The sequence below is a fragment of the Esox lucius genome, chromosome 17 (assembly GCF_011004845.1).
Source record: "Esox lucius isolate fEsoLuc1 chromosome 17, fEsoLuc1.pri, whole genome shotgun sequence".
NCBI lineage: Eukaryota > Metazoa > Chordata > Actinopteri > Esociformes > Esocidae > Esox > Esox lucius.
The window spans coordinates 28,757,547-28,784,074 of NC_047585.1; the positions used below are offsets into that span (position 1 = coordinate 28,757,547).

Sequence of the window (26,528 nt, forward strand, 5' to 3'; positions counted from 1 at the left end):
AGGCCCTACAACGTGTTGTGGAAACCGCCCAGCGCATCACATGGCTATGACAGTATAATGACAATTTCATGTAACTCTTATGAACACCCCTTCAAATAAAGTGTTACTGAAAAAGGTATGGAGAAGGCTTGGAATGGCTCATGATCAGAAGCATACCACATCATCTGTAAAACATGATGGAGGCAGTGTGACAGCATTGGCATGCATGGCTTCCAGTGGCCCTGGGTCACTAGTGTTTATAGATGATTTGACAGAAGACAGAAACAGCAGGATGAATTCTGAAGTGTATAGGGATATATTATCTGCTCAGGTTTAGCCAAATTCAACAAAGTTTATTGGACGGCGCTCCACGACTATGTTCCTGTACACAGCTCCAACATCATCGTTAAGTTTGCAGACGACACCATGGTGGTACAGTATGCCTGATCGGTGTCAATGATGAGTCAGCCCACAGGGAGGAGGTCAAGTGCCTGGCGGCATGGTGCCCTGACAACAACCTGGGTCTCAATGCAAAGAAAACCAAGAAACTCACTGTGGATTACAGGAAGTCTAAAGGCTGCAGCCACACCCTAGTTCTCATCAGTGGCACTGAGGCGGAGCGTGGGTCCAGTTTTAAATTCCTGGGTGTCCAGACCTCTGAGGACCTTTCCCGGGTGTCCACTTCTCCTGGACCCTCAACCCCTCTGCCCTGGTCAAAAAGGCGTGGTAGCGCCTGTACTTCTTGAAGAGGCTGAAGAAGGCCCGCCTGTCTTCTATCGCTGCACAATCGAGAGCATTCTGACCAAGTGCCACAGTGTGGTTTGGCGGTTGCTCCGTAGCCGGCTGGAAGGCCCTGCAATGGGTGGTGAAAACCGCCCAGCACATCACGGGTGCCAGGCTCCCAGACATTGAAGACCTCCAGCGCAAGCGGTGTCAGCACAGGGTGCACAGCATCACCAGGGACCCTTCACATCCATGCCACAAACTGTTTGCCCTCCTCCCATCAGGCAGGTTGTACAGGTCTCTACGTTCTTGCACCAGCAGCCTCAGAAACAGTTTATTTCCATCTGCTGTAACCCTGCTGAACTCTGTGACTTCCCATCACTAACTATCCCCATCCCTTGCACTACTGGACAAGTCTGATAAGATTTGTCAGATCACATGTCATTGCTGCTATTCCTGTATTTCATTTGCACATGCCGACTTGCACCTTAAACTTGTACCTTAACCCTGGGCTCACTGCACATTGCACTGCACAACTGCCGCTGTAACCCTTGCATTTTCACTTTGTTACATACACGTCTACCTCTGGAACCTCATTGCTGCTATTCCTGCATTTTAGCTGCACATGTCACCTTACTCCTTCAATTTGCCTCGATTGCACATTCAGAATGCCATTGAAAATGTCCACAAATATTTATCTCACTTGTACATACATTATACTTAATACCTGTACATTGTCAGTAAAATTGTGAATTTTCCACTGCACATTTAGAATTACCATACGTAATGCATTGGCATTAATTGCACACTTATTCATTCCACTTGTATATACATCTGCTTATACTTGTACATTTTTCTGCACTCTATTTTTCGCTTCTGGTTAGACGCAAACTGCATTTTGTTGTACTGTACTTGTACTTGTATCAACGAATACACTGAGTCAGTGACCGGTTTTATTAGCAAATGTATTGACGATGTTGTTCTACATACAACCACAAAATCATTTCCTAATCAAAAACCGTGGGTCAACAGTGGTTATTATAAGAAATCCTGGTATGATTTCAGGAAAAAGTCAATACAGAGTCAAAGTAGAATCTCTCTACCAGGGCTCCAATACCAGGAACATGTGGAGTGGTCTGAGAACCATCGCTGGCAATACAGGTAGTGTGGGGGAAGTGTTGGCTTCTCTCCCAGAGGAAGTGAACTCTTTCCATGCTCGCTTTGAGAACATCATCCCTGGCATGGATACTCAAACGGACCAGGATGGTTGCCCTTTCCAAATGACCAGGTCAGACGTCTGTAAAGCCCTAAAAAGGATTAACACCTTTTGGACCAAATAACATCTCAGGCCCTGTTCTCGAGGTCTGTGCTGACCAACTGGCTGATGTCTTTACTGATATCTTCAACCTATCGCTACGTCAGTCAGTGGTCCCCACCTGCTTTAAAAAGTCCATCGTTGTTCCTGTGCCAAAAAAGCATGAATGACTACCGCCCTGTAGCACTCATATCAATCAACATGAAGTGCTTTGAGTGGCTAGTTAAAACACACATCACAGACTCCATGCCTGCAACACTTGACACACTATAGTTTGCCTACAGACAAAACAGATCCACAGAGGACGCCATCGCTCTGACCCTCCACTCTGCACTCTCTCATCTGGACAAGAGGAACACATATGTGAGAATGCTGTTCATTGACTATAGCTCAGCTTTCAACACCATTGTGCCCCACAAGCTGGCGGTTAAGCTCAGAGATCTGGGTCACAACCCTTCTATGTGCAGATGCATACTGAACTTCCTGACGGGCAGACCACACTGACTCTCAGTACTGGTTCCCCCCAGAGCTGTGTGCTGAGCCCGCTCCTGTACTCTCTCTCCACCCACGACTGCCTGGCAACTCACGTCTCCAACACCATCGTTAAGTTTGCTGACAACACCACCATCATAGACCTGATCTATGACAACGACAAGTCAGCCTATAGAGATGAAGTAAGGTCACTGACTTCATGGTGTCTGGATAACAACCTCCAACTCAATATCAGCAAAATGAAGGAGATGATTGTTGATCACAGGAAGCAGCGGCGGGGAGACCACGCCCCCATACACATCAATGGGTCTGCAGTAGAGAGAGTTCGCAGCATCAGGTTCCTCTGGGTCAACATCAGTGATGACTTGACCTGGTCTCATCACTCTAACGTCGTGGTGAAGGAGGCCAGGAAACGGCTCTTCTTCCTACGCCAATTAAGGAGATTTGGCATGGATTCCAGGATACTCACCAACTTCTACAGATGCTCTATTGAGAGTATCCTGACCGGTTGTGTTAACGCCTGGTATGGCAGCTGCACCGCCCTCGACCATAAAGCACTTCAGAGGGTGATTAAAACAGCAGAGAGCATCACAAGGTCTGACCTGCCATCCCTGCAGGATCTCTAGACAGAGAGGTATAGGAGGAGGAGCAAACGGATCATTACAGATCCCAGCCACCCATGCCACGGACTGTTACCAAGCTGCCGTCAGGCTGAAGGTACAGGAGTATTCAGTCCAAAACTAACAGGCTATGGGACAGCTTCTTTCCAAAGGCTGTAAGGCTGCTCAACTCGGGAAACCCTCTTCCCTTCCATCCATAGTCCATACACATCTGCCACTTATATCATGCACACCTGTCACTTTTACATTGCACTACGGTTGTAAAGTTATAATTATTGATGTGTGTTTTTTGTATAGTGTTACACTGTGATTGTGTTACACTGTGATTGTGTTATCTTATTTTTCTAAATTATAGTTACTGTAACTTTTCAACTTTTAAATGCACTGTCGGGAGTAGGAAAATCAAGCATTTATTTGCTGCAACTTGTTATTGCAAATGACAAATAACTTTTTGAACCTTGAACCTTGCTGTTCAATGACAACAAAGTTGAATAAAAAATACAAAAACACAGATCGGCAATGACCCAGAGCATACTGCGAAAGCCACCCAGGAGTTTTCAATGGCAAAGAAGTGGAATATTCTGCAGTGGCCGAATCAATCACCTGATCACAACCTGATCGAGCATGCATTTCACTTGCTAAATGTTTCTTAAGGTGTTTTTGTTCAACCCTTTGAATTAAAGCAGAATGTCTGCACTTCAATTGTGGTGGCATACAGAGCCAAAATTATGAAAATTGTGTCAGTGTCCAAATATGTGTCAAGTAAGTGGATGCAGTGGGGTCGCCAAAGTGTTATATACTTATTGTAAAATTATATTAGCTTTATGTTGGGAAATATTTGTTAGAAAAAAAGATATATGTTGCTTTCTTAAATATTCATTCCTTGGGGTGTAATCCCATTTACATAGATGAAATAGATTTGATGAAATTGGCCTCCACCTGTGAGCCATTAAAGTGTGTCTCACATTTTCTGGACAAAAAAAAGAAATACACTTTGGAAAGATCATTGTTTAGGCTATGAATCTGAAGGAAAATAAAGACCAAAGAGCAGTTTGCAGAAGTTAGAAAATAAAGTAATACAAAAGCATAGATTAGCAAAAAGGGAACAACATAAAGTCAAATGTTTAACTTATTGATATCCCAGTGAGCACAGTTGGATCAATAATCAGAAAATATAAGCTGCAACCCACCACCCAGTCACTCCCAAGAAAAGGTTGTTCCTCCAAAACTCAGTGCTAAAAGAAGCCGCAGACAGTGCAGCAATCACTTTGAAGGAGCAACAGAGTTCAGTGGCTGTGAGTGGAATAATGGTTTACTAAGCAACCATATCAAAGCTCTGCGTAACACTGGCCTTTTTGCAAGAGCTGCGATGAAAGAAACCATTTCTATCCAAGAGAACATCTGGAGTTTGCCAGAAAGCATGAGACTGACCCAGCTGTGATATGGGAAACTTTTCGTGGTTAGGTTAGACCAAGATAGAGATTTTTGGCCATAACTTCAAAGCACTGCTTGGTGCAAACCTAACACTGCCCCTTTCTCAAGCCATCCTTACAGTGAAGGATAGTGATGGGAGCATCATGCTTGAGGAAGCTTCTTATCAGCAGAGACTGGGTATCTTATTGAAATGTAAAAAAGAATGAATGGATGAAAATAAAGGGAAATACTGTATTTTAGGAAGCGTGAGAGGAAACTGACCTCTCAGTACGCCAAAGTTGCATAGAAGTGGCTTAATAACAGATGTTTTAACGTCAATCTAACATTTGTAATTCAGTAATATGAGATAATTGGTCAATGTCTGAATATTTCTGCAAGGCACTGTGTTTACAGTATTCAGCCCTTGTCGGAATTCTTTTAATTTCACTCGTTGACATCCGTATATTCGTCCGTTTTCATCATACCCCTCAAATATGCCCGTATCTACATATGAATGTAATGGTACAGTCTCGTGACAATATTTCTAAATGGTTTTACAAGTAAGTACGTAATTTACTAGTACGTACGTAAGTGAAATTATAATTTTCACTGTTCACAAATTCTGTGTAGTTACTGTTATGAGGAACTAAATGCAATTTTTTGATATATATATTTATAGAACACCCCTTCAAAAATGTGTAGATGGTTTATTCGGGAAGTATGTTTCTGTGTTTAGGGAAATAAGCAGTTCGACCTACAGCGCGCGAGTGTGCTTTAATTACGGGACATTTTATGATTGTAAACAAGTGACCGTCAGCAGTTATTCTCTGTCTCGTTTAAAAAACAACAACAAAATAAACCATTTTTATGTTGTTTTCTTTATCTCGGCAAGTTGATTCATTGCGTTTTCAGTTGTTTGTGGACTCAAACTCGTCCATCCTGAGGAATTTCTTCCTGACACTTCATAGTGCTTGACGTTGTCAACAGAGCGTTTCACTCGGAAAGGGTTGAGTTGCATCAGTAGCAGCAACGTTACTGGAGACAATGCCTGACTATATTATTTTATCTTTGATAGGGTTTCTCATTTTGTGTTTGATTGTTACAGTGGTTGTGGCTATTGTGTACTCTGGGCTGCTCACTGAAGTCAATATCAAGACAGGGTCGCCTCCCATCAGAAACGTTACCATTGTCTACAAGCTCCATAAGGGAACTTCTAAAGACTGTGGCGCTGCCTTCACAGAGGCTGTTAGCATTGGACCAAAGCTTAAAACCATCCGAGTGTCATACAATGACCTCACAGAGGTAAGACAACCTGTGAATGGCTTGCTGACCTGTCATTGTTTGTTTGTCTTTACATTTATTTGTGCGTGCGTGTGTGTTTGTGAGAGAGAGAGAGAGAGAGAAAGAAGTGACATTCTGATACCAAGAAACTCCTCATTTCCAGATGTTTTGTCACAGTCAGCTCTTCCACTGACTCATAAATGGTGTCATGGGCAAATAGGGCCTTATCCCTCGCATGGGTCAGATGGAAAAACGGGAAGTACAACATGATGGTAAATGTAGCCCCCTTCAGTAAGCTGACTGTTGAATGAATGCCTTCTTATAGTGCCTAGAGGTAGATGCTTCTGACGCATCGGCTGTGAAAATAGACTGTTTAGACTGTATACACTTTACGCTGCAACAGTAGTTGGAGGACCATGGTCATATCCTTCTTCCTCCTCCACTCTAAAGCACCAATTATAAATAGGTAACCAATCACCTTGGAGCCTGAGTGTTTAGTCAACAATATGTAACAGCCACACAGCAGAGTAACGTTTACTGAGATTGCACTTGATGACACTGTAGGGCTGATCACAGGCTGGGTGGACAGTGTAAAAAGAACAGAACGGCTATAAAAGCAACAGATTGATGAATACATACTTGATGTGAAATCCTTTTGACATAATTTAGGTTCTGCTAAATGTGTCATGTTATACCTTCCGTTTTTCATCTGACGCAAACATCCGATACCCTCGGGTGATGGTGTTTATGTGGGATAGATTGCAGGCATTGTGGTTGTGTTGTGCTTCTGGTTTAACAGTTAGATAAGCTGGATAGGTTATAGGTAAATACAGATTTGGCGTATTTCTATGTTGGAAAGGTGCTAAAAAGCAAATTCAATATGGAACAATGTATTGTTTTGGCACAATGAGAGTGTATAGGCTGTTTGAGGAGGGTTTTGATGAGTGCTGAACCTCCCTTAAAGGTGCATTCTGGGATTTATGGCCACTCATTGTAAAACTGGTGCTGTCAGGCCAAAACAGGTCTGTGAAAATGGTGTACTATGTTATGTATGTGCTGATGTGTCTCGTCATCAATACCGCTCTCTTTCAAACTTGGGATTTCATGTCTATCTGAGATTTAATAGTAATTCTGCTGATTATTATTTATTATGCACATATAAACAGTGGGTGACAAAATGGGAGGTTTTGCAAACATCCCAGATCTAATAAACACTACATTATGATTTAACTCTTCCTTCTTTATCTTCTTGGTGGAGTATTACATTATTATTCATTTACATTTAAGGAAGGATTGAACTAATAACCTGATATCAAAATGAATAAGTATGCAGTCATTTTAAGAAACTGGGCAAGTTGAAGATAGAAAATGCTGTGAAAGACCTAGAATGCTTTTGTAACTGATGAACATCACTTAAAGGTCACTTCCTTTAGCGACAGGAGTAAATCTGGTGAAGTCCATCTCAGCGTCTGGCAGATTCTTGTGGGACCAAAGTACATGATTAAACAGAGAAGTCTTGCAAGAAATGGCGTTGTATAGTGTGTGGTTGCTAAGAAACCATTCCTGCAAACATTTCTTCTTGTTGCCTTTTCACTAGAATGGTTTCTTAGCTACAACAGGCCCTAAAAAGACCAGTAATGTAATTGAAGTTGTTTGGGATCACTTGGACAGAAAAAAAAAGCAGCCACAGTAGAAAAAAGAAAACTTTCGGGATATCCTGCAAGAAGCTTGGAAGAATTTACCACAAGACCAGTGGAAAATATTACACTATGTGAATTGCTTAGTTTTTTCAAGTCAAATTAAAGCCACACAAGATACTGACTAAGTGGGCCTAAGACCTTTGCACAGTAATATGTTAATGAATTAATATATATGTATAATGTTCTCTCTCTCTGTATATATTTATTTGGGTGAAATTTCTGAAAACATAATCAGAAATTTAGTTTAGGTAACTGGTATGTTTCTCAACCTGAAGTCCAGTGTATTTCTCGTGTCTGTTTCTTTTTTATTTATCTCCCTCTTTCTGTCCTGTCCTCGCTGAAGTTTTCTCTGTCTGGAAATTTGAAAGTGCAGGTTTTTGTGGAAACTCAGGCAGTGAATCATAGAAGAGGAACTTTGTGGTGAGGCCCATGGAGTTATGGGAATGCCTTGTTTCTAGTTCAAATAGTCTGGCATTTCTTTTGAGAGGGTGGTAGAGATGTAGTTATTGGGGATAAAGATAAACCCCTTCGAATGTTACTGAGTGCACAGGTAGGTGAATCTATGACCTACAGTGGGGAGAACAAGTATTTGATAACCTGCAAAATCGGCAGTGTTTCCCACTTACAAAGCATGTAGAGATCTGTCATTTTTATTATAGGTACTCTTCAACTGTGAGTGACGGAATCTGAAAAAAATCCAGAAAAATCACATTGTATGATTTTTAAGTAATTAATTTGCATTTTATTGCCTGACATAAGTATTTGATACATCAGAAAAGCAGAACTTAATTTTTGGTACAGAAACCTTTGTTTGCAATGACAGAGATCATACGTTTCCTGTAGTTCTTGACCAGGTTTGCACATACTGCAGCAAGGATTTTGGCCCATTCCTCCATACGGACCTTCTCCAGATCCTTCAGGTTTCGGGGCTGTCGCTGGGCAATACAGACTTTCAGCTCCCTCCAAAGATTTTCTATTGGGTTCAGATCTGGAGACTGGCTAGGCCACTCCAGGAGCTTGAGATGCTTCTTACGGAAGCCACTGCTTAGTTGCCCTGGCTATGTGTTTCGGGTCGTTGTCATGCTGGAAGACCTTACTGAGGGAAGGAGGTTGTTGGCCAAGATCTCGCGATACATGGCCCCATCCATCCTCCCCTCAATATGGTGCAGTCATCCTGTCCCCTTTGCAGAAAAGCATCCCCAAAGAATGATGCTTCCACCTCTATGCTTCACGGGTGGGATGGTGTTCTTGGGGTTGTACTCATCCTTCTTCCACCAAACACGGCAAGTGGAGTATAGACCAAAAAGCTCTATTTTTGTCTCATCAGACCACATGACCTTCTCCCATTCCTCCTCTGGATCATCCACATGGTCATTGGCAAACTTCAGACGGGCCTGGACATGCACTGGCTTGAGCAGGGGGACCTTGCGTGCCCTGCAGGATTTTAATCCATGACGGCGTAGTGTGTTACTAATGGTTTTCTTTGAGACTGTGGTCCCAGCTCTCTTCAGGTCATTGACCAGGTCCTGCCGTGTAGTTCTGGGCTGATACCTTCCTCATAATCATTGATGCCCCACGAGGTGAGATATTGCATGGAGCCCCAGACCGAGGGAGATTGACCGTCATCTTGAACTTCTTCCATTTTCTAATAATTGCGCCAACAGTTGTTGCCTTCTCACCAAGCTGCTTGCCTATTGTCCTGTAGCCCATCCCAGCCTTGTGCAGGTCTACAATTTTATCCCTGATGTCCTTACACAGCTCTCTGGTCTTGGCCATGGTGGAGAGGTTGGAGTCTGTATGATTGAGTGTGTGGACAGGTGTCTTTTATACAGGTAATGAGTTCAAACAGGTGCAGTTAATACAGGTAATGAGTGGAGAACAGGAGGGCTTCTTAAAGAAAAACTAACAGGTCTGTGAGAGACGGAATTCTTACTGGTTGGTAGGTGATCAAATACTCATGCAATAAAATGCAAATTAATTATTTAAAAATCATACAACGTGAACTTTAATTGGGATAAAAATCTTAGGATGTCATCAAAATATTGGTTGTGTTATGCAAATCATGATTTTGAGAAAATGGCAAGAAAAGCTTGCACTCAACTGGATCATGGGTAATTGCCTTGTTTATTTAAAACACGGTTATCAAAGCTGTGAATTATTGCTGGTCATGGTTTGTTGGTCTGACACATTTTGGTCTTTTTCCAGTTTCATCAGTTAGGTTGTTGTGGTTCTAGAGAGGACTGAGTGTGATATTAGCATTTGATAAAACTTTATAGGTTTTTAGCAGCAGTGAGGCAATCAAAACTCTGCTTTCACATGGAATTTCATGTATAAATTGGTGGGCTAAGAACATTTTTTTAATTTAATGCATCAACAGCCAACCTTTCATCAACTGCCTCTTGCTGCGTGACGAGTGATATTTTATTCAAACTGTATGCAGCCTTACTTCTCCAGTCTAAACTACCCAGGGCTTTATTTTGGATCTGAGCAACACCATATTGATATCCAAAGGAAATATCTTCAGGGACATCAATAGTAACATTTCTCATATTACTGATCCCCTCTCTTTCTGTTTGTGTGAAAGGAAAGAAAAACAGCAATCGAAGAATGTTCTAGAAATACTGTTTAGAACACCGAAATATAAACTTTTTAAGTAGTGTTTAGTTATTTCTGCAACGCTGAAGTTGATCTTTTTTCATATCTGAGTACTAATTACAGTTTAGAAAGTTTTTCAGCGTTTTGTTTGCCTTGTGGAGATGTGCCCCGATTCCCCTCCCCCATTTTAACTGGAAAAGATCTCACAGTTAAACTCCACATTCTGAATAGTGCAGATATGTTTATCTTGCTTAAAGCATGCAACAAACTGACCCATTAGCACAGATTTACCAGCATCTGAATCAGCATTTAAAGGGCTGTGTAGAACCCTGTCTCAAACGTATACACCACTGAGTTTAAACCACAACACATCTCGTCCATTACCAAATGAGATCAGAATAGTATTAGCTAATAGCGGGTGGAGGGGATAGAAAAAAATATTTGAAACATTAACTTAAAGTATTAACTGCAGATGTATTCTGGTCATGTATGCTAGTAGTATAGTAAATATCTTACATATGGCCTCTTTAAGCTTTTTAAAAACCTCAAACATTTACAAAATAAAGTAGACAGTCAGCCAGATCCCTGTCTCTCAAGTGTGTTTAGGCAGGAAAATAGCATCTTCCCATGGTGTTTTAAGCCAGCCATTTCCACAACAGAATCGAAATGAAAAATGTTTTACAGTCGAGATTGCTAGCCGCAGACCCTTAACTTGAATTTGAGATACTCTGAGACATGTGTCTGGCAGTACACGTCGAAGGTTATTGAAGGTCAAGCTCAAGAAAATGCATTTTACTTATACATTGCTAAGTTAATATGACTGTTGTTTTGTGTAACAACAAAACAATAGTCTTTCCTCATGCACTCCCTTAAGGTACAGAGAATGTAAATGTGTGTTTACATACGGTAGTAGTTTGTAATAGGTATTGTTTTCAAAACATTATAAGGTGTCTGGCCGAATACTGTCCAGTGAAGTGTGAACAATCTTCAGTTAGTAATGTTGGAGTGGCCAGACAGAGCTGCATGGTTATTACAATAGCCCTGAAATGAAAACACCGCTATTTCACTCTCTCACTAGCCTACAGTCCTAAACCCCTCAGTGGTGCACAGCTATGTGTCATTATTCAAGATTTATGAACGTATTACTTCATTTTGTTTACACGTTATCCTTGGTTTGCCAATGCCACTTAACCAAATATGGAAAAATACAAGTGTCTCAGCATGAGTTCCTGAATTACAATATCTGAAAACTCAGGGACTGTGCAATATGCTGCTCGTTGTCTGTTACACATATTCATATTTTAGTGAGTGTTTTTTGACAGTCAAACAGGGCTCTATTAATATGCATGTGGGGTATGCAATTAATGTCTCCTCACAAGTGGAACGGATGAGAATGCAGAGAGGAAAAAGTCTGTTTCCACCCCACCAGCAGGGGAATCTCAGCGCTCCCTGTCGGCCTGTTTGTCGGGCTTCCCTAAGGAAAGGTGGCCTGAAGGATTCAGATTTATCTCCTAATGCCTGCTTGAGGCTCTCGCTTCCTCTCCCTACGTTTTCAAAACCATGTCTTTACAGGCCAACTTTCATTTAATGGACATGAGAAGGATTTACTCAGTTTTTCAATTGCTCCCCTTATTTTTTTGGAGACATCCTTTAAATGCTCCAGTGTAATCCAGCAGCTGATGAGCTGCTGTCGGACACTCATGGCTTGCATAGCCTTAGCTTAAAACAGGGGTTGGTAAGTTGATCCAACCGCAGTACGCTTTTTATTGGTCAGGAGGCTGTAGCAAAACTCTTAACACCGAGAGAGATTATTTGAAAACATCTCACATCTTGATTACATTGAACACATGAAAAGGGTAAAAAATGTATCGTCTGTTCTTGTAATGGCATATTTTCTACCACTAGATGGCAGTGATGGCATGTGGAGGGGTATTGATACGCACACACCCATTTTTTTATTTATTTTTTTATCCTTGTGGGGACCTATTCTTAACCTCAATGACTGAACTTTAATGCCTAAACCCAACCTAGCCATAACACCTAACCGCAACCTTATCTTGTTACCTGAAAGTATCTTAACTTGTTACCTGAAAGTAACCCCAATGCTGAAACTATGGCCAATTGTAGGTTTTTCATAAAATGTAACCTCTGAAGCGGAAAAGGCATTTTCCCTTCTGGCCATACAAAACTTGTGGGTACCAATGTTCTTTCTTTCTTTGTGAGGACATCTGGTCCCCACAAGTACACATGAATGTGGATCACATACACACACTATTAACAGCTAACAAGATTCAGGTTGAATGCATTGCATATGATTTTGTTATTAAGCTAAGAAGCTTAATTTGGGAGACAGTGAGATGGAAAAACACATTTTTAAAAACAAAAATGACTGTATTAAATGTAGAATTCAAATACGTGACCATATAGAGCACCCAAACATTTTCTCACATTCTTTTTGTTGTTGACATAGAGCTACATTTGTCATCCTATCTGACCAAAAGCACTGGTGCCAATGCTGTTTCACTAACTCATTTAATTTACATTTGTTGGAGCCTGGTCTTTAGCCTTTTGTCTTCTCACACAGCTGATGTGTGCTATAGTTCCCTGTTAAAGAAGAGTCTAGATTGTTAATGTGCTCTAAAATTAATATCTACCAAGTACTATTTTATTGCTAAAAAGGTATCCCTCTCTGGTCCTGAGAGAGTCATTATCCTCTGGCAACTGTCTTGCCATCACTGGCACGGCCCTAGCCTCCTAGGGGCCCTAAGCAAAAATTTGATTGAGGGGCCACCTCTCACCTAGTGGTCCAGGGCTCACTAGCAGTCCAGTGCCCTAAGCGGCTGCTTATGTCGCTTCTGCCTAGGGCCGGCCCTGTGTGTTGTGACATCATTTTTTGATCAAAATACTTGTCTGAGGCCGTCAAAATATAGATTATTGTTGCCCATGAGTCTGGGAGGGGTTACAAAGCTATTTCCCCACAATACAAAGTACACCATTCCACTCTCTGCTGTACATCTCCATGTACAATTCCACTCTCTGATGTACAATTCCATGTACAATTCCACTCTCTGATGTACAATTGAGGAATGTCCAGAGCACTGACAGTCTACATAGGAAAGTCGTCCCGCCAAATTCAGCCCAAGAACTGACCGAAACATGCCAATAGAAGTCACTAAGAACCCTAGGATAACATTAGGGGATCTACAGGCCTCTTACGACAATCAGTGTCAAAGTGCATGAGTCAACTGTCAGAAAAGCGCAGCACATACTTGGGCTCATATGGGACAATGTAGAAACTCTCACACCCCGCTGTATAGCCAGTCTGTCCACTATTAGTTGGCCGTGGTCACTCTGTGGTGACTGGCATCGACACCTCTCTATGTTGTGGCCTCAGAGTCACGGACAGCATGCAGACAGCCAATTAGCTTTAGGCCTGGCTGGCTCTTTGTTCTGGCTGCCCAGTGACAGGCGGGCAGGAGGCAGGTCTCTGAATGTCTGTTTTAATTGGCGTAATGCTCTGATCTCATTAGCACACAGGGCCACGGGTCAGGTCTGAGGTCCACCTCGTAACAGGCTGGACAGGTAGACATGTAGACCACTGTGATGCCAGTGATTCCTCAGCTTGTTAGTCAGATTGGCCTGTTTCTTCCTTTCTCTGGCCAGCTTTGGTAAGGAAAGCTGCACAGACAGCCCACACCCACTGACTGGTAGAGTTCAGGGATGTGGATGGGTGCTATGTTAGAAAACTCTCATACTATGAAGAGTGGCAGAGTTGTGGAGAGGATCGTAATCAGTGCATGTAAATGGTGCATTCTCTGATATGCTTTTTCTTAACTATCCTTATCGCTGTAACTTGTAAAAATGTTTCCATATTCCCATTTACATAGTTTTTTTGTTGATTCAGGATTGAAATGTTTCAAGTTGAAGATTAAAGTATAATGACTGTCTAATTCCAACTGATATTTCAGTAAACGAATGTTGCTTTGTACCAAACCTGCCTGCTTCCGGTCCTATGAGCAAGTTTAACTGGACCCCTGAGAATTATTTTTATGTTAACCTCTGCACTACAGTTAAAGGTTGAGGTAATCCATTATTCTTTTTTGGAATGTGATTGGTTTCGGTTTAGGGATCCTAAGAAATATACACACTGTTCAAAAGAGCTAAATCAAAGTATTTTAGTACGAAGAATATTGATGACATTTCTAAGATTAAAATGTTGAAATAAAATAATTTCATTGGGGACTGATTGAAACAATGAAACTGGTCTGTGACAGAACTGAAACATTAAACAGTTTTAAACAATTTTCTTTCTACTGGTTTTCTTTTTAAGATTTATCAAATCCGGATAATAATGCGTTTGTTGATTTCTCCACAGAGTTGCATAAAAGCATTGAAAGGAATTGACCATAGATAAGCGGCTCGTCCTGGCAACCAGAGTCCATATCTATTGACTTTATAACTGAGCACCTTATCTCTCTTTTTAATGCCAACCTTGAGCTAAATGTAATCCTTAGTGCATGTATGTCTGTCTGTGGTCTGCCACTGAGTCAAGATTTCTGGCCTAAATAACTACGGGACTATTTCTAAGATGAATGTTTCAGCCAAAATCTTGGAGACCCTAGTATCTAAGCAATTCAGTGAGGTTTTCTGTCAGTTAAATGTATTACAATTTTTATCTGGTTTCTAAACCTGTCAGTGACAGACTTAATGTCATGAATTGGAAACGGCAGAATGTCTACCTCATAGATCTGTCAAATGCTTTTGTTGTTGTTGACTATTGTAATGTGTTTCAAAGATGTGCAAACATGTAGCATTATAAGACCAGGAAGTCTCATGTTTCTGGAGCTAGATGACTGAAAACACTGTGTCCAGTTTGAAATGCCACAGAGACGTTTATGGCCCTCTATTCACTATCCATATTAATAATGTTGGTAGAAATGTTTAATGTGCTACTTTTCATCTTTATGTGGATGACAGTTTTTGTTTATTGGATTGAAGCTACATTGAAAAGGCATTTCCGGAACTGCAGTTTGCCTTTACTATTGTTTTGTCCAATTTCAAGTTCTTATAAAAGCTGTCAAAATGAAGTTAGTTTTACAGAGACTAAGCTGGAGCTGCAGACTTCCATGTACAGTCATTATGCAGGATATGATAATATCAATCTTGATTGATAAGTGTCTCTAGTTAAACCCCAGATAGACAATCTTGAGGAAAAACCTTAGGCTCCGATGGGGTTTGTTTTAACCCAGTTTCATTTTAAACAGGTTTTGTGTTTTATGTTAATTTTGTGTTCCTCTTTTAGCCAGATTTGTCTTGGAAATTGGGTTTGTGATCTCATTGAGAATTAATCTGGTTACATAGTCTAAGCATAGAAGAAAGAAACTCAGGGGTGCAGCTGTGAATGTAGAAACCTTTTTCAAAGTCCCTTTTCAAAGCCATTAAATATGATTCATTCACATTCCAGTTTTGAGGCTTGGTTACCTCAATAAAATGCTATACTTATACCCATCCTAAAACCTGAAAGAGCAAGCAATAAGATGTTGAAGCACAGTGGCAGGAACCAGCTCCAGAGAAAGGTAGGAATCTAAGAAGAACTTCATAGACCTGAGAATAATAAGAATCATGGTTTCATTTGGAAATTATACATCTTTTTTATACATAGGGTAATTTCTTTGGGGGGGGGGGGGGGGGTTGTATGAACCCTGCCCCATTCCAGCCAAAACGCTAATGCTTCAGTGATGAACGATTGGCATCAGGCTGATATTGAGAAAAATGTATTCCCAGAATGTGTAGCCTGGAGGGAAGAGGGCCTGGAAGCAGGGAGGAAGAGGAGTGTAAATCCTCATTACGTGTCTGCTAATAAAGAATTACCTCCGGCATCCCTGTAGTTTTATTGTTGGAGACACGTCATCTGTCAGAAAAAGCTGTCACACTTCCAAGCAAAGAATTGCTTTCAAAAATTACTTTTCTTCCTAACAGGTCTCAGGAGACATGGCTTGGAGAAGAACCAGGTGGAAAAAAAGGAGAATAGTACCATTTGTCATAGGAAGCCATCTTTGATTCCCATGGGCGCTGAATGCACTATAGTCAGCCTGATCGGTCTGTATTAGGAACTAATGACTGTTTAAGTTGACTGCACATACAATTCTCGACTCCGCATTCTGAAGACAACCTCTGACGAATATTGACTGGGAGTCTGGTGCTTTATAAAGAACGTCACCCTGTAAACCTAAGGTGACGTTCTTGGAGGTGCTGATGTGATGGAGCTTAGGAAAAGAGAGCTCCACTGTCTTTCCATTAGCCAACGCACCAGTGGTTTGCCTGAGCCAATCAAAAGCCACTGTCAACTCTCCGCAGCCTCTTCTGTGGATGGATGTCTAGCGTGGAACCCAGTGAAGCCAGCTCTCTGCATCAGACCAACCGTATAAAGAGCTATGGTTGGTTTTGAGAGCACATCTGTCTGCCTTGAACAGACTGAGTGGCAGAATTCTCCTTACACCGTGAGTCAGAGGAGGAAAGAATACCCCAGAATCTCATCTAATTGCCTGTAGGCTCGCTGGGATGTGTGATCTGGAGTGGAGGAGCGATGAAAAGCAGTTTTGTTGTTTGTCTCTGCAATTGTGTCTGTTTGGGTTGTCAGCGCACAGGTGTGTGGGTGTGTGTAGGGAGGCAGGGTGGACTGTGACTGATAGCAGGAGCCCTGAGCCCTAAATGATATAATTAACAAGCAAGCGCTATGTTTGGGTAACAAGCTGACAGACAGTAGTACCGACTTGCAGGAGTCATCTATATGCATGCTGCTAGCATGGTCTTATCATATCCTGCCAGTGTTGACAGGGACAAGTCAATATATACAAGTGCTGTTGATAACACAACCAAACTGCCAAGACAAAAGAACTTACAATGTGTTTTCTATTTGCCGTTATTTATACAGAGAAATCTACTGAGGCCAAGGTCTCTCTTATAGCTGAGCCCTGTATAAATACATAGATAGCCTGGACAAATGCAGCATCCATATAGGTCGTTTGGTTTTGATTGTGTACTAAGCCGCTAGGAAAACAGCCATTGTGATTGGCTTTGTTTGCCCCATTTTAGAGCACAGCAGTAGATCTAATATAACTAACACACTCTTGGAAAAAAATAAAAAGTATTCTCTGTCATCGATTGTGTGTGCCCACACTTGTGTTTCCAGCTATTTTAAACAGTATATTGTTGCAAACCACATAAGAAACTATCTAGCAGTTTATCCATACATATTTATTTTCATCTCCTTATCTCTTCTATATCATTGATCTCGTATGTGTCACAGTAAAGAGTTAGCTCGCTAGCATGTAAACAAATCATTATGACCAATGTGTGTGGAGCTATAGTGTATCTGTGTCACGCGTGCCCATATATGACAATGCCATGGCAGCTGTCTTGATTCTTCCCTAGAACCGGGACTCCACCGCGCCTTAATGTTTTTAGGTACCTTGTGCTGTTTGACTATAAACACATCAGTGTGCACAAGAAGACAGAGCAGTTGCTGTCGTTACCATGCATTCAAGATGAACGTCTTACTTCAGAACGCCACTAATGCCATGAAGCCAGACTAACAGACAACGGCAAACCTGCTTTAGATGCCCGTGTCATGCTGATTCCACTTCAGCGTCTGTCATCATGGCTCCAAGGTGTTGTCTATAATCTAGGCGTGCATGCATGTGGTGCTCTTTTGCCAATCAGGAGTTCAATGTAGCGTACAGAAGAATGGAGTTGTGCATGTCTTTCCACTCGTGTAGACACAACCTCTGCGGGTTTTTCGATCATTTTCATAATTCAAGTTATCAGTGTTCTTGCAGCCTGACTCAGTGGCACAAAAGGTTGCAGTTATCATGACTTGGCTGCACTAATGAGAAAAATAAATGAATACCAAAGGCGTTTCTAAGAGATCATGCAAAATGATTTCAAAGGAAGACTTGAAAGTTTGTTGGTTTTATGGTTATCATGCAGGGAATCCAGATGCCGTGTTTGTTAAATTATGAATTCCAATCATCATTTTATTCAAACATTATTATTATTATTTATTTTTTTAACCAAACTAAGATAAAGGACATAAAACCCAGCGCAAAATAACTACGGAGCGCATGAGTGATATTATGGGTCTATTGATGTTCTTTAATAACAAAACCTTTATCTTCTCTAATGTCAGTGCAGTGTCTCTCATAGCAAATTGTTCCTTATTTTTTACAGTCATCTTATCATGTATCATTCAAGATGAATAGGAATGTATGCTGGTGATTCCACACACTGTTTAGTAGCACCCACAGTCAGTGAGTTCACTGGGACTCTGAACAAAGAGTTGCAGTAACAATGGGTGATAACATCTAATTGGTATTGCCTCTTTAAAAAACGAGCTCTCAGATATGGGATCGGCCATTTTTTGACAACCCTGGAAGGGTTAAGGTTAATTGGCCTGCTGAAAGAAAACACAACAGATTTTTCACTTAGTTTGCTCAGGGATCTAAAGTGACAATTATCCAGATCTCAAGCAAGTCCACATCAGAAACAGTAGATTGCAAGTTTTGGAAATAGTTTAGTCAATGGCCAGAAATAATTTCAGTTCATGTTCAAAAACCTAGAAATATTGCTGAATTCTGCCACAGTGATGTGAGAGACTGATCTGTAAGAAAGCATTGGTTGCAGACATTGTGGGCTACCAGTTTCTCTCTGTAAGGTGGCAGTGTTTTCACTGGGGAATTTAGGGTTGCATATATTGGTTCCTTCAATAAATGAATTCTACAAATATTTTGGTTCACTCACATTTCCCCTTCATTTCTATCAGGTTTTGGTTGAAGATCTTAATACAGGGACTTTTGTCACGAAATACAGTGTGCATTGCAAAGTATGAATATTTGAATGTTTTGTGAATGTATGTTTTGTGAGCTGATTGTGTAATAAAAATGTAACTCACCAAGTCAAATGGCTCCATAATGCCCATGATGATGAGTAGCAGTGGATGCCATCTGTGCCCAGTGCCATGCCAGCCACTACAGGCAGCCGCACCCACACGGAGGAATACCGTCACAGGCCTTCAACAGTGCTCAGCATATATTCCAATGTCTCAGATCTGACCTGGTGTCACTTATTTCTCTGTCTCACCAACTACAGTACCAGACAGCCTGCAGCCAGACTGGAGTGTGATTGACAGAATTCTGTCCAATACACACACACACACACTGACATTGGAGGATTTGTCCAGGAATTCTGCCTCGTGTACTGCCTCATGTGTCTAGTTGGAGAACTGGGAGGTTAAATAGAGATCATTTATCATTTTGTATCACTCTCTGTTCCCCTCTTCCACCTGTTATTTCACGCTGTCCTGGTCTCTCTCTCTTTTTCCCCTGGTCTTCCTTCGCCAGACACCCGAGGACCAGTGTCACTACATTGTCGGCAGTATCCTGAGCGAGGGAGAGGAGAAGCCTGATGAGGAGTTGCGGAAGCTCTATGAAACGTTTGGCTTTAAGTTGATGTCCCTTCCTGAGGTACCCCTTGCTGTGACCACCACTTTCCCATCCACCACTCCACTGTCCCACTGGCTGGCACCATACAGAGTATACCCTGAGCTCCGCAGCTACATCACGGTATGTAACACCCAGCATCCTTGGAGGTTGCTCCTAAATTTGTATTGGGTATGCAAAGCTTCCACAGGTTGTAGCTGTTGATTTTTTTTTAAACAGGAACGCCTTTTCCTCATATTCTCTTGTCACAAGGGTAGGATGTAGTGACACACACTTGCATTGCTCCAAATGTTGTGTTTAAAATATGTATTTTCTGCACTTGAAGTGTGTTCCTCATTCTTAATAATAATGTTCATGTCTGCTCACTGCACTTATGTCGTCTTATGTCGATTCACTGACCTCCTTATCTATTCTACTCTTTCTTTGTTAACAGTCTTTATTTCTCAGCTGTATAGGTTGTTGCTTGGGCAGATTGATAAAATGTGGGTGATTTCTTTACTCGCCAAAACTTTCGTGTGTCAATAGAATATTCCTCTATAATTTCCTGTCTCTTGCCTCTGATTGCATAAAATGTTTTTCACATATTTCTCTAAGCTACTTTCATCATCAACATTGTACAGTGAAGAATATTTGTTTTTGATCCCCTTCTGATTTTGTAAGTTTGTCCACTGACAGAAATGACCAGTCTATAATTTTCATGGTAGGTTTATTTTAACAGTGAGAGACAGAATAACACCAAAAAAATCCAGAAAAATGCATGTCAAGAATGTTATAAATGTATTTGCATTTTAATGAGTGAAATAATATTTGATCCCCTCTCAATCAGAAAGATTTCTGGCTCCCAGCTGTCTTTTATACAGGTAACGAGTTGAGATTAGGAGCACACTCTTAAAGGGAGTGCTCCTAATCTCAGCTTGTTACCTGTATAAAAGACACCCGTCCACAGAAGCAATCAATCAATCAGATTCCAAACTCTCCACCATGGCCACGACCAAAGAGGTGTCCAAGGATGTCAGGGACAAGATTGTAGACCTACACAACGCTGGAATGAGCTACAAGACCATCGCCAAGCAGCTTGGTGAGAAGGTGACAACAGTTGGTGTGATTGTTCACGAATGGAAGAAACACAAAAGAGCTGTTAATCTCCCTCAGTCTGAGGCTCCATGCAAGATCTCACCTCGTGGAGTTGCAATGATCATGAGAACAGTGAGGAATCAGCCCAGAACTACACAGGAGGATCTTGTCAATGATCTCAAGTCGGCTGGGACCATAGTCACCAAGAAAACAATTGGTAACACACTATGCTGTGAAGGACTGCAATCCTGCAGCGCCCGCAAGGTCCCCCTGCTCAAGAAAGCACATGTACAGGCCCGTCTGAAGTTTGCCAGTGAACATCTGAATGATTCAGAGGAGACCTGGGTGAAAGTGTTGTGGTCAGATGAGACCAAAATCGAGCTCTTTGGCATCAACTCAACTCGCCGTGTTTGGATGAAGAGGAATGCTGCCTATGACCCCAAGAACACCATCCCCACGTCAAACATGGAGGTGGAAACATTATGCTTTGGGGGTGTTTTTCTGCTAAGGGGACAGGACAACTTCATCGCATCAAAGGGATGATGGACGGGCCATGTACCGTCAAATCTTCCCTCAACCAGGGCATTGAAAATGGGTCGTGGGTGGATATTCCAGCATGACAATGACCCAAAACACTCGGCCAAGGCAACAAAGGAGTGGCTCAAGAAGAAGCACATCAAGGTCCTGGAGTGGCTTAGCCAGTCTCCAGACCTTAATCCCATTGAAAATCTGTGGAGGTAGCTGAAGGTTTGAGTTGCCAAACATCAGCCTCGAAACCTTAATGACTTGGAGAAGATCTGCAAAGAGGAGTGGGACAAAATCCCTCCTGAGATGTGTGCAAACCTGATGGCCAACTACAAGAAACGTCTGACCTCTGTGATTGCCAACAAGGGTTTTGCCGCCAAGTACTAAGTAATGTTTTGCATGAATTCTTATTTCACTCATTAAAATGCAAATCAATTAATAAAAATTTTGACGTGCAGTTTTCTGGATTTTTTTGTTGTTATTCTGTCTCTCACGGTTCAAATAAACCTACCAATTAAATTATATGAACATGTCTTTGTCAGTGGGCAAACGTACAAAATCAGCAGGGGATCAAATTATGTTTCCCCCCACTGGGTCTGGCAGTGCAGTGTTGGTGGTTGAAAAGCTAACATTCATGTCAAAGTAGGGAAAATACCATAATAATGATCAGAGTGGTAGAATGACCCTAAGTTATAAACGTAGATCGAGTCTATCCCAGGCAATGAGTTAAAAGCCTGTTGCACATTTTGCAATTCACGGAACCCATCTTAATGTTCTTAATAACAGAAGTACAGTGGCAAGTGTCAAGACATTCACTGTGCCTGTGAAGACAGGAGAAGAGGGTGCCATTGATGATGACCAAAAACATTGTGAATTCAGAAGTGCAACCTATGTTGTCTGCCAGCCTTCTATCAATGCCACAGAAGACTTTTTAGATATTTTAGAGGATGAGTTTGGAGTGTTTAAAATGCACAGCACCAATTGCGCCGCAATTATAAACACATTTTAGAGAAAATTGTGTGTGTGCAGTACCAGTCAAAGAAACACATGTTTGTCATCCATTACCTTGGACTTGTGGAGCTTCTTGGTTTTAATGTTAACAGCATAGCTAATGTTTTGTTGCTTTCATGGGAGAAATTCCCATTTGGTTGAAATACCTGGTAGGGATTGCAACTGATTGGGCTAGTGTCATGGATGGAAAACAAAATTCAGTTTTCACCTTACTGAAACAAAAGCTGCCTAATCTCCAGTATTCAATGTGTTTGCCTCACTCACTCGACATAGTTGCAAATGGGGCAATGCAACTTCTCCCTAGCAACATTGAGTATACAGTTTCTCACAAAAGTGAGTACAACCCTCACATTTTTGTAAATATTTGATTATATCTTTTCATGTGACAACACTGAAGAAATGACACTTTGCTACAATGTAAAGTAGTGAGTGTACAGCTTGTATAACTGTGTAAAATTGCTCAAAATAACTCAACACACAGCCATAAATGTCTAAACTGCTGGCAACAAAAGTGAGTACACCCCTAAGTGAAAAGGTCCAAATGTGGCCCAATTAGCCATTTTCCCTCCCCGGTGTCATGTGACTTGTTAGTGTTACAAGGTCTCAGGTGTGAATGGGGAGCAGGTGTGTTAAATTTGTTGTTATCACTCTCACACTCCCTCATACTGGTCACAAGTTCAACATGAAAATAATAATTGTTGCTCTACATGAAGATGGCTTAGGCTATAAGTAGATTGCCAAGACTCTGACACTGACAATTGTCATTTCTTCAGTGTTGTCACATGAAAAGATATAATCAAATATCAAAAATGTTAGGGGAGATACTTTATATATTAACCCGAAAGACTTGCCAAGCGACAGTGCAAGTACTGTAATATTTAAGAGACCTCATACAATGCAGGGATTTTGAATTGTATGTACAATATCAAAGCCAACAGCATCTACCCACACTTTCTCAGATTTATTTGAAAGAAAATAGAAAATGTTAATGTCAAGTATTTTCAGCTAGAAACAGGTGACTCACTGGTTGTGTTTAAGGATCTCAAGAGACTGCACATGGTGACACTTAGTAGCGTTGTTAAGCCAAACATTTTGCGAATTAACTCTGACAGTTAATAAAGGAATTGGACCTCAGTTCCACTGGCATATCAGCCCAGAATGCGGATCTAGGGACGTCATTTCTAAAACATCTGGAAGATAGCAATTGATGTCTGAAATGAGGAACATAATTGCAATGAGGTATTTGGAATTTATGAAAGAAGTTCCATTACAGTATCAGATGTGTTTACCTCTGAGTCGATGAACATGCTGTAGAAACTGGAACTATTGTGCCCAAAGTTGTGATGTGTACAATCAACAAGCAAACACTAACAGATTGGGCAAATATTTTTTTTCCCTACTCAATCGACAGCTTTTTAGTGCAGGATGTAAGCATCAGCAAGCATTTCGAGGGATCAAATCACTGGCGCTTTTGGGCTGCAATTCAAGCCTTCAAAGATGTTGAAGGAAAATAGTGTTTTGAACAATTGGTGCCATTAGATTGCTCACTTTGCCCGAATCCAACGCGCATGTTGAGGCAACTGTTTGGGAGGCTTGATCCATCAATGTATGAGTTTGCTAACTTCGCTTAGTGACTGCGCATAGTTCAAGTTCATTAAAGTTTATTAATCAATCAAGTTCAAAAGAAGACCAGTTGATCCATAATAACGGTGTGGTCATTTCAATCATGTACATTTTATACCATCATTTAATTTTGTTAACTGTTAACTGTTCCTCCATAAAGAGATTGACAGTCTAATGTTAAAGGGAATTAAATGAAATAAGCCAGACACCAGTTAAATAACATTGCAAATGTAACCAGTGTTAATTTAAAATGATCCAACATTAATAATATATTTTAGTGTGCTGTGGTGTTTTAGTTGCTGTATTTTCCATCGGCAGGATTTAGGCTGTGATCGTGCTGTGATCGTGCTGTGATTGTGCTGTGATCGTGCTGTCTAATGTCAGTCAAATCTGTCATTCAAATCTCTTTAGTGTACTCATAGTAAACACGCACCAAGACGATGCGAGCATAAAAGTTTGTGGGTTTACTGCGTCAGTCTATAAACGTGTGTGCAATGTGTCCAACACTTCCGCCAGGCCAATCCAACGTTACTGCATATGGTGTATAAATCACCACAAAATTGTCCACAATTGTCTCCGCAAAGCAATGCTACAAGTCAAGGGTGGAGTTTCATTGGCTATGAATGAACGTCTGATGCGTATTGATGCTCAAGGTGTGATCAAGACCTACGTGTAGCTCCTCGATCACATCTGCACCATTAACCTGCACGCGAACATGCAAACTCAACTAAGACAATAGAAAAGACAGAGAGCTGTAGCCCCTGAAGCCCAGGCCTAAGAGCACTGATGCTGCGGCTCCTTGTCCTCAGGCTTGGCCCCAGAAACGCTATTGACATTCACTGATGACATTTATACACATGGATTCGTTCAGGGGCCCCCCTCTGCATACATAATGCCCCAGATTTTATGTGATTGTGCGTGTGTTTGTATGAGTGGGAAAGAAAAGATGAAATATCACCACAAAGCTCCATTTACTACATGTCTAGAAGTCTTTCTGGTTGTGTTAAAAGACATCATACTAACAGCTGCAGTAATTTGAGTTATGTTGGTAATGGTGTTTTCAAACGCAGTGTTTGGCAGGTACTTAGTGATAATTGTCTTAAAACTAGTGACACATGGAACCAATATTGGATCCACATAATGGACCCGCTTGTTTTCTGGTACAAATTAGAAACTTTTGATTATTTTTGCTATCTGTGGCATGTGTTTTTACTTGCCCTTTCATAGTGCCAATTTGTTCACCACAGTCTAGGTTCTAGGGTACAAATATTTTTTAGAAATATAAAGACTCTCAAAACCAAGATAGTACATTGCCAAGCAATCAGAGAAGTCTATTTCCCAGTAGAGATCCACTGCCGTAAGCACATAAACCATATTGAACACACAAAGCAGCTGTGATGGAAAAAATCGATTTGAGGTTTATTGCTTAGTTCATAGACTTGGTGTTTTGTTTTCTCGTTGTAAAACCATTATGTTAAAGATAAAACAGCTGCATCCATCTGGTCATTTAGATTTAAATGAGATTTTCTGCCCAGTTTTAGTTGACATAGGGGACTGCCATTGTGCTGCTTTAAGACAAGCTACGATTTTAGTTGTCACAGAATCATAATTGAGCTGGGCCCCCCCTATGGTACTTTATATTTGAGTATATGCCTAATCCTGACAAAAATAGACCTGTGTAAGACAATTGATATGCTTAATGTAGTTTTGTTTACGAAATCTCCATCTTCAGGTTACGGAGTTCTGGCTGGGCAGATAAGTTAGAGGTGGAGCTCAAATCTAGTTTGCCCTTCTCTTATCAGAAACATTTATCATGCTGTAATATAAGCCAAAATCAATATTTTTTGTATCTGGGAAATATTGACTGTGTTTTTTTTTTTTTTTTTTTAGAGAGAAGAGAGAATCTGTATGGTCTAATGATTTATTAATGGGTTTTAGGTCATGTGGTAGTTTAAGGTAATGTGGCCCACTTGGCTATGTGTGTGTCGACTCCTTTGGAATGACAGATGCGATAGTTGGAAGAGTTGGTTCAAGGCACTGTTCTGGGACCAGTCTATACAATATAAATGTGTCTGTGTGCATTTCACTGGAACTGTTTAGTAGTTGAGAAGTATATTTCAGGCTGTTTTCCCCTAGGACACACGGACCATGTTTATGCTGACAGTTGCTGAGGTGATGCCAACAGTTCTGATGTGGCGTGGGAACGGTACTTTGATGTGTTGAGCCCTCCATCTGTTCTAGGTGTGTTGGGCGGCGTTGAGGAAGAGGACACGACGACAGCACACCGAGTCTCTCTGCCCGCTGCACACTACAGCGATACAGCTCTGTCAGCACATCAAACATGGCCGAAATGAGTCGCCTGCAGATGATTACTGAATGGCTTGAGTGAGGTTGATGTGTTCATATGAAAATATGGAATCCAGGATTTCCCTTTTCCTGATCTAATTCTGCGATTTTTAAATATGTTTTGCTGACGCAGCCTATGTTCATTGTTAAATCAAACTGAACTTTTAACGGGCATTGTCCAGGCAAGAAAATCTTACTTAAAAAACAAAGTGGTGGTGGGTCACGCCATAGGCCAGCAGTTAACCAGCAGTTGACCACGGCCCTGTCACAGGTCATTAAACCCCCTGCCTCGGTCTCTCCGCCGACAGGCTAGCGTTAACATCCTCTGCCTGAG

The 26,528-nt window shown here is 41.3% G+C and overlaps 1 protein-coding gene across 1 annotated transcript in view; it reads left to right on the top strand.

The window, feature by feature from the left end:
* Positions 1–5,283: 5,283 nt before the first annotated feature.
* LOC105017168 (testis-expressed protein 264) overlaps positions 5,284–26,528 on the top strand; it is an 80,708-nt gene continuing 59,463 nt past the window's right edge. Inside the window, exons 1-2 of the mRNA XM_010881555.3 lie at positions 5,284–5,844; positions 19,517–19,738. Coding sequence (XP_010879857.1) covers positions 5,587–5,844; positions 19,517–19,738 — 480 coding nt within the window. The 5' untranslated portion in view covers positions 5,284–5,586. The remainder of the gene's footprint in view (positions 5,845–19,516; positions 19,739–26,528) is intronic.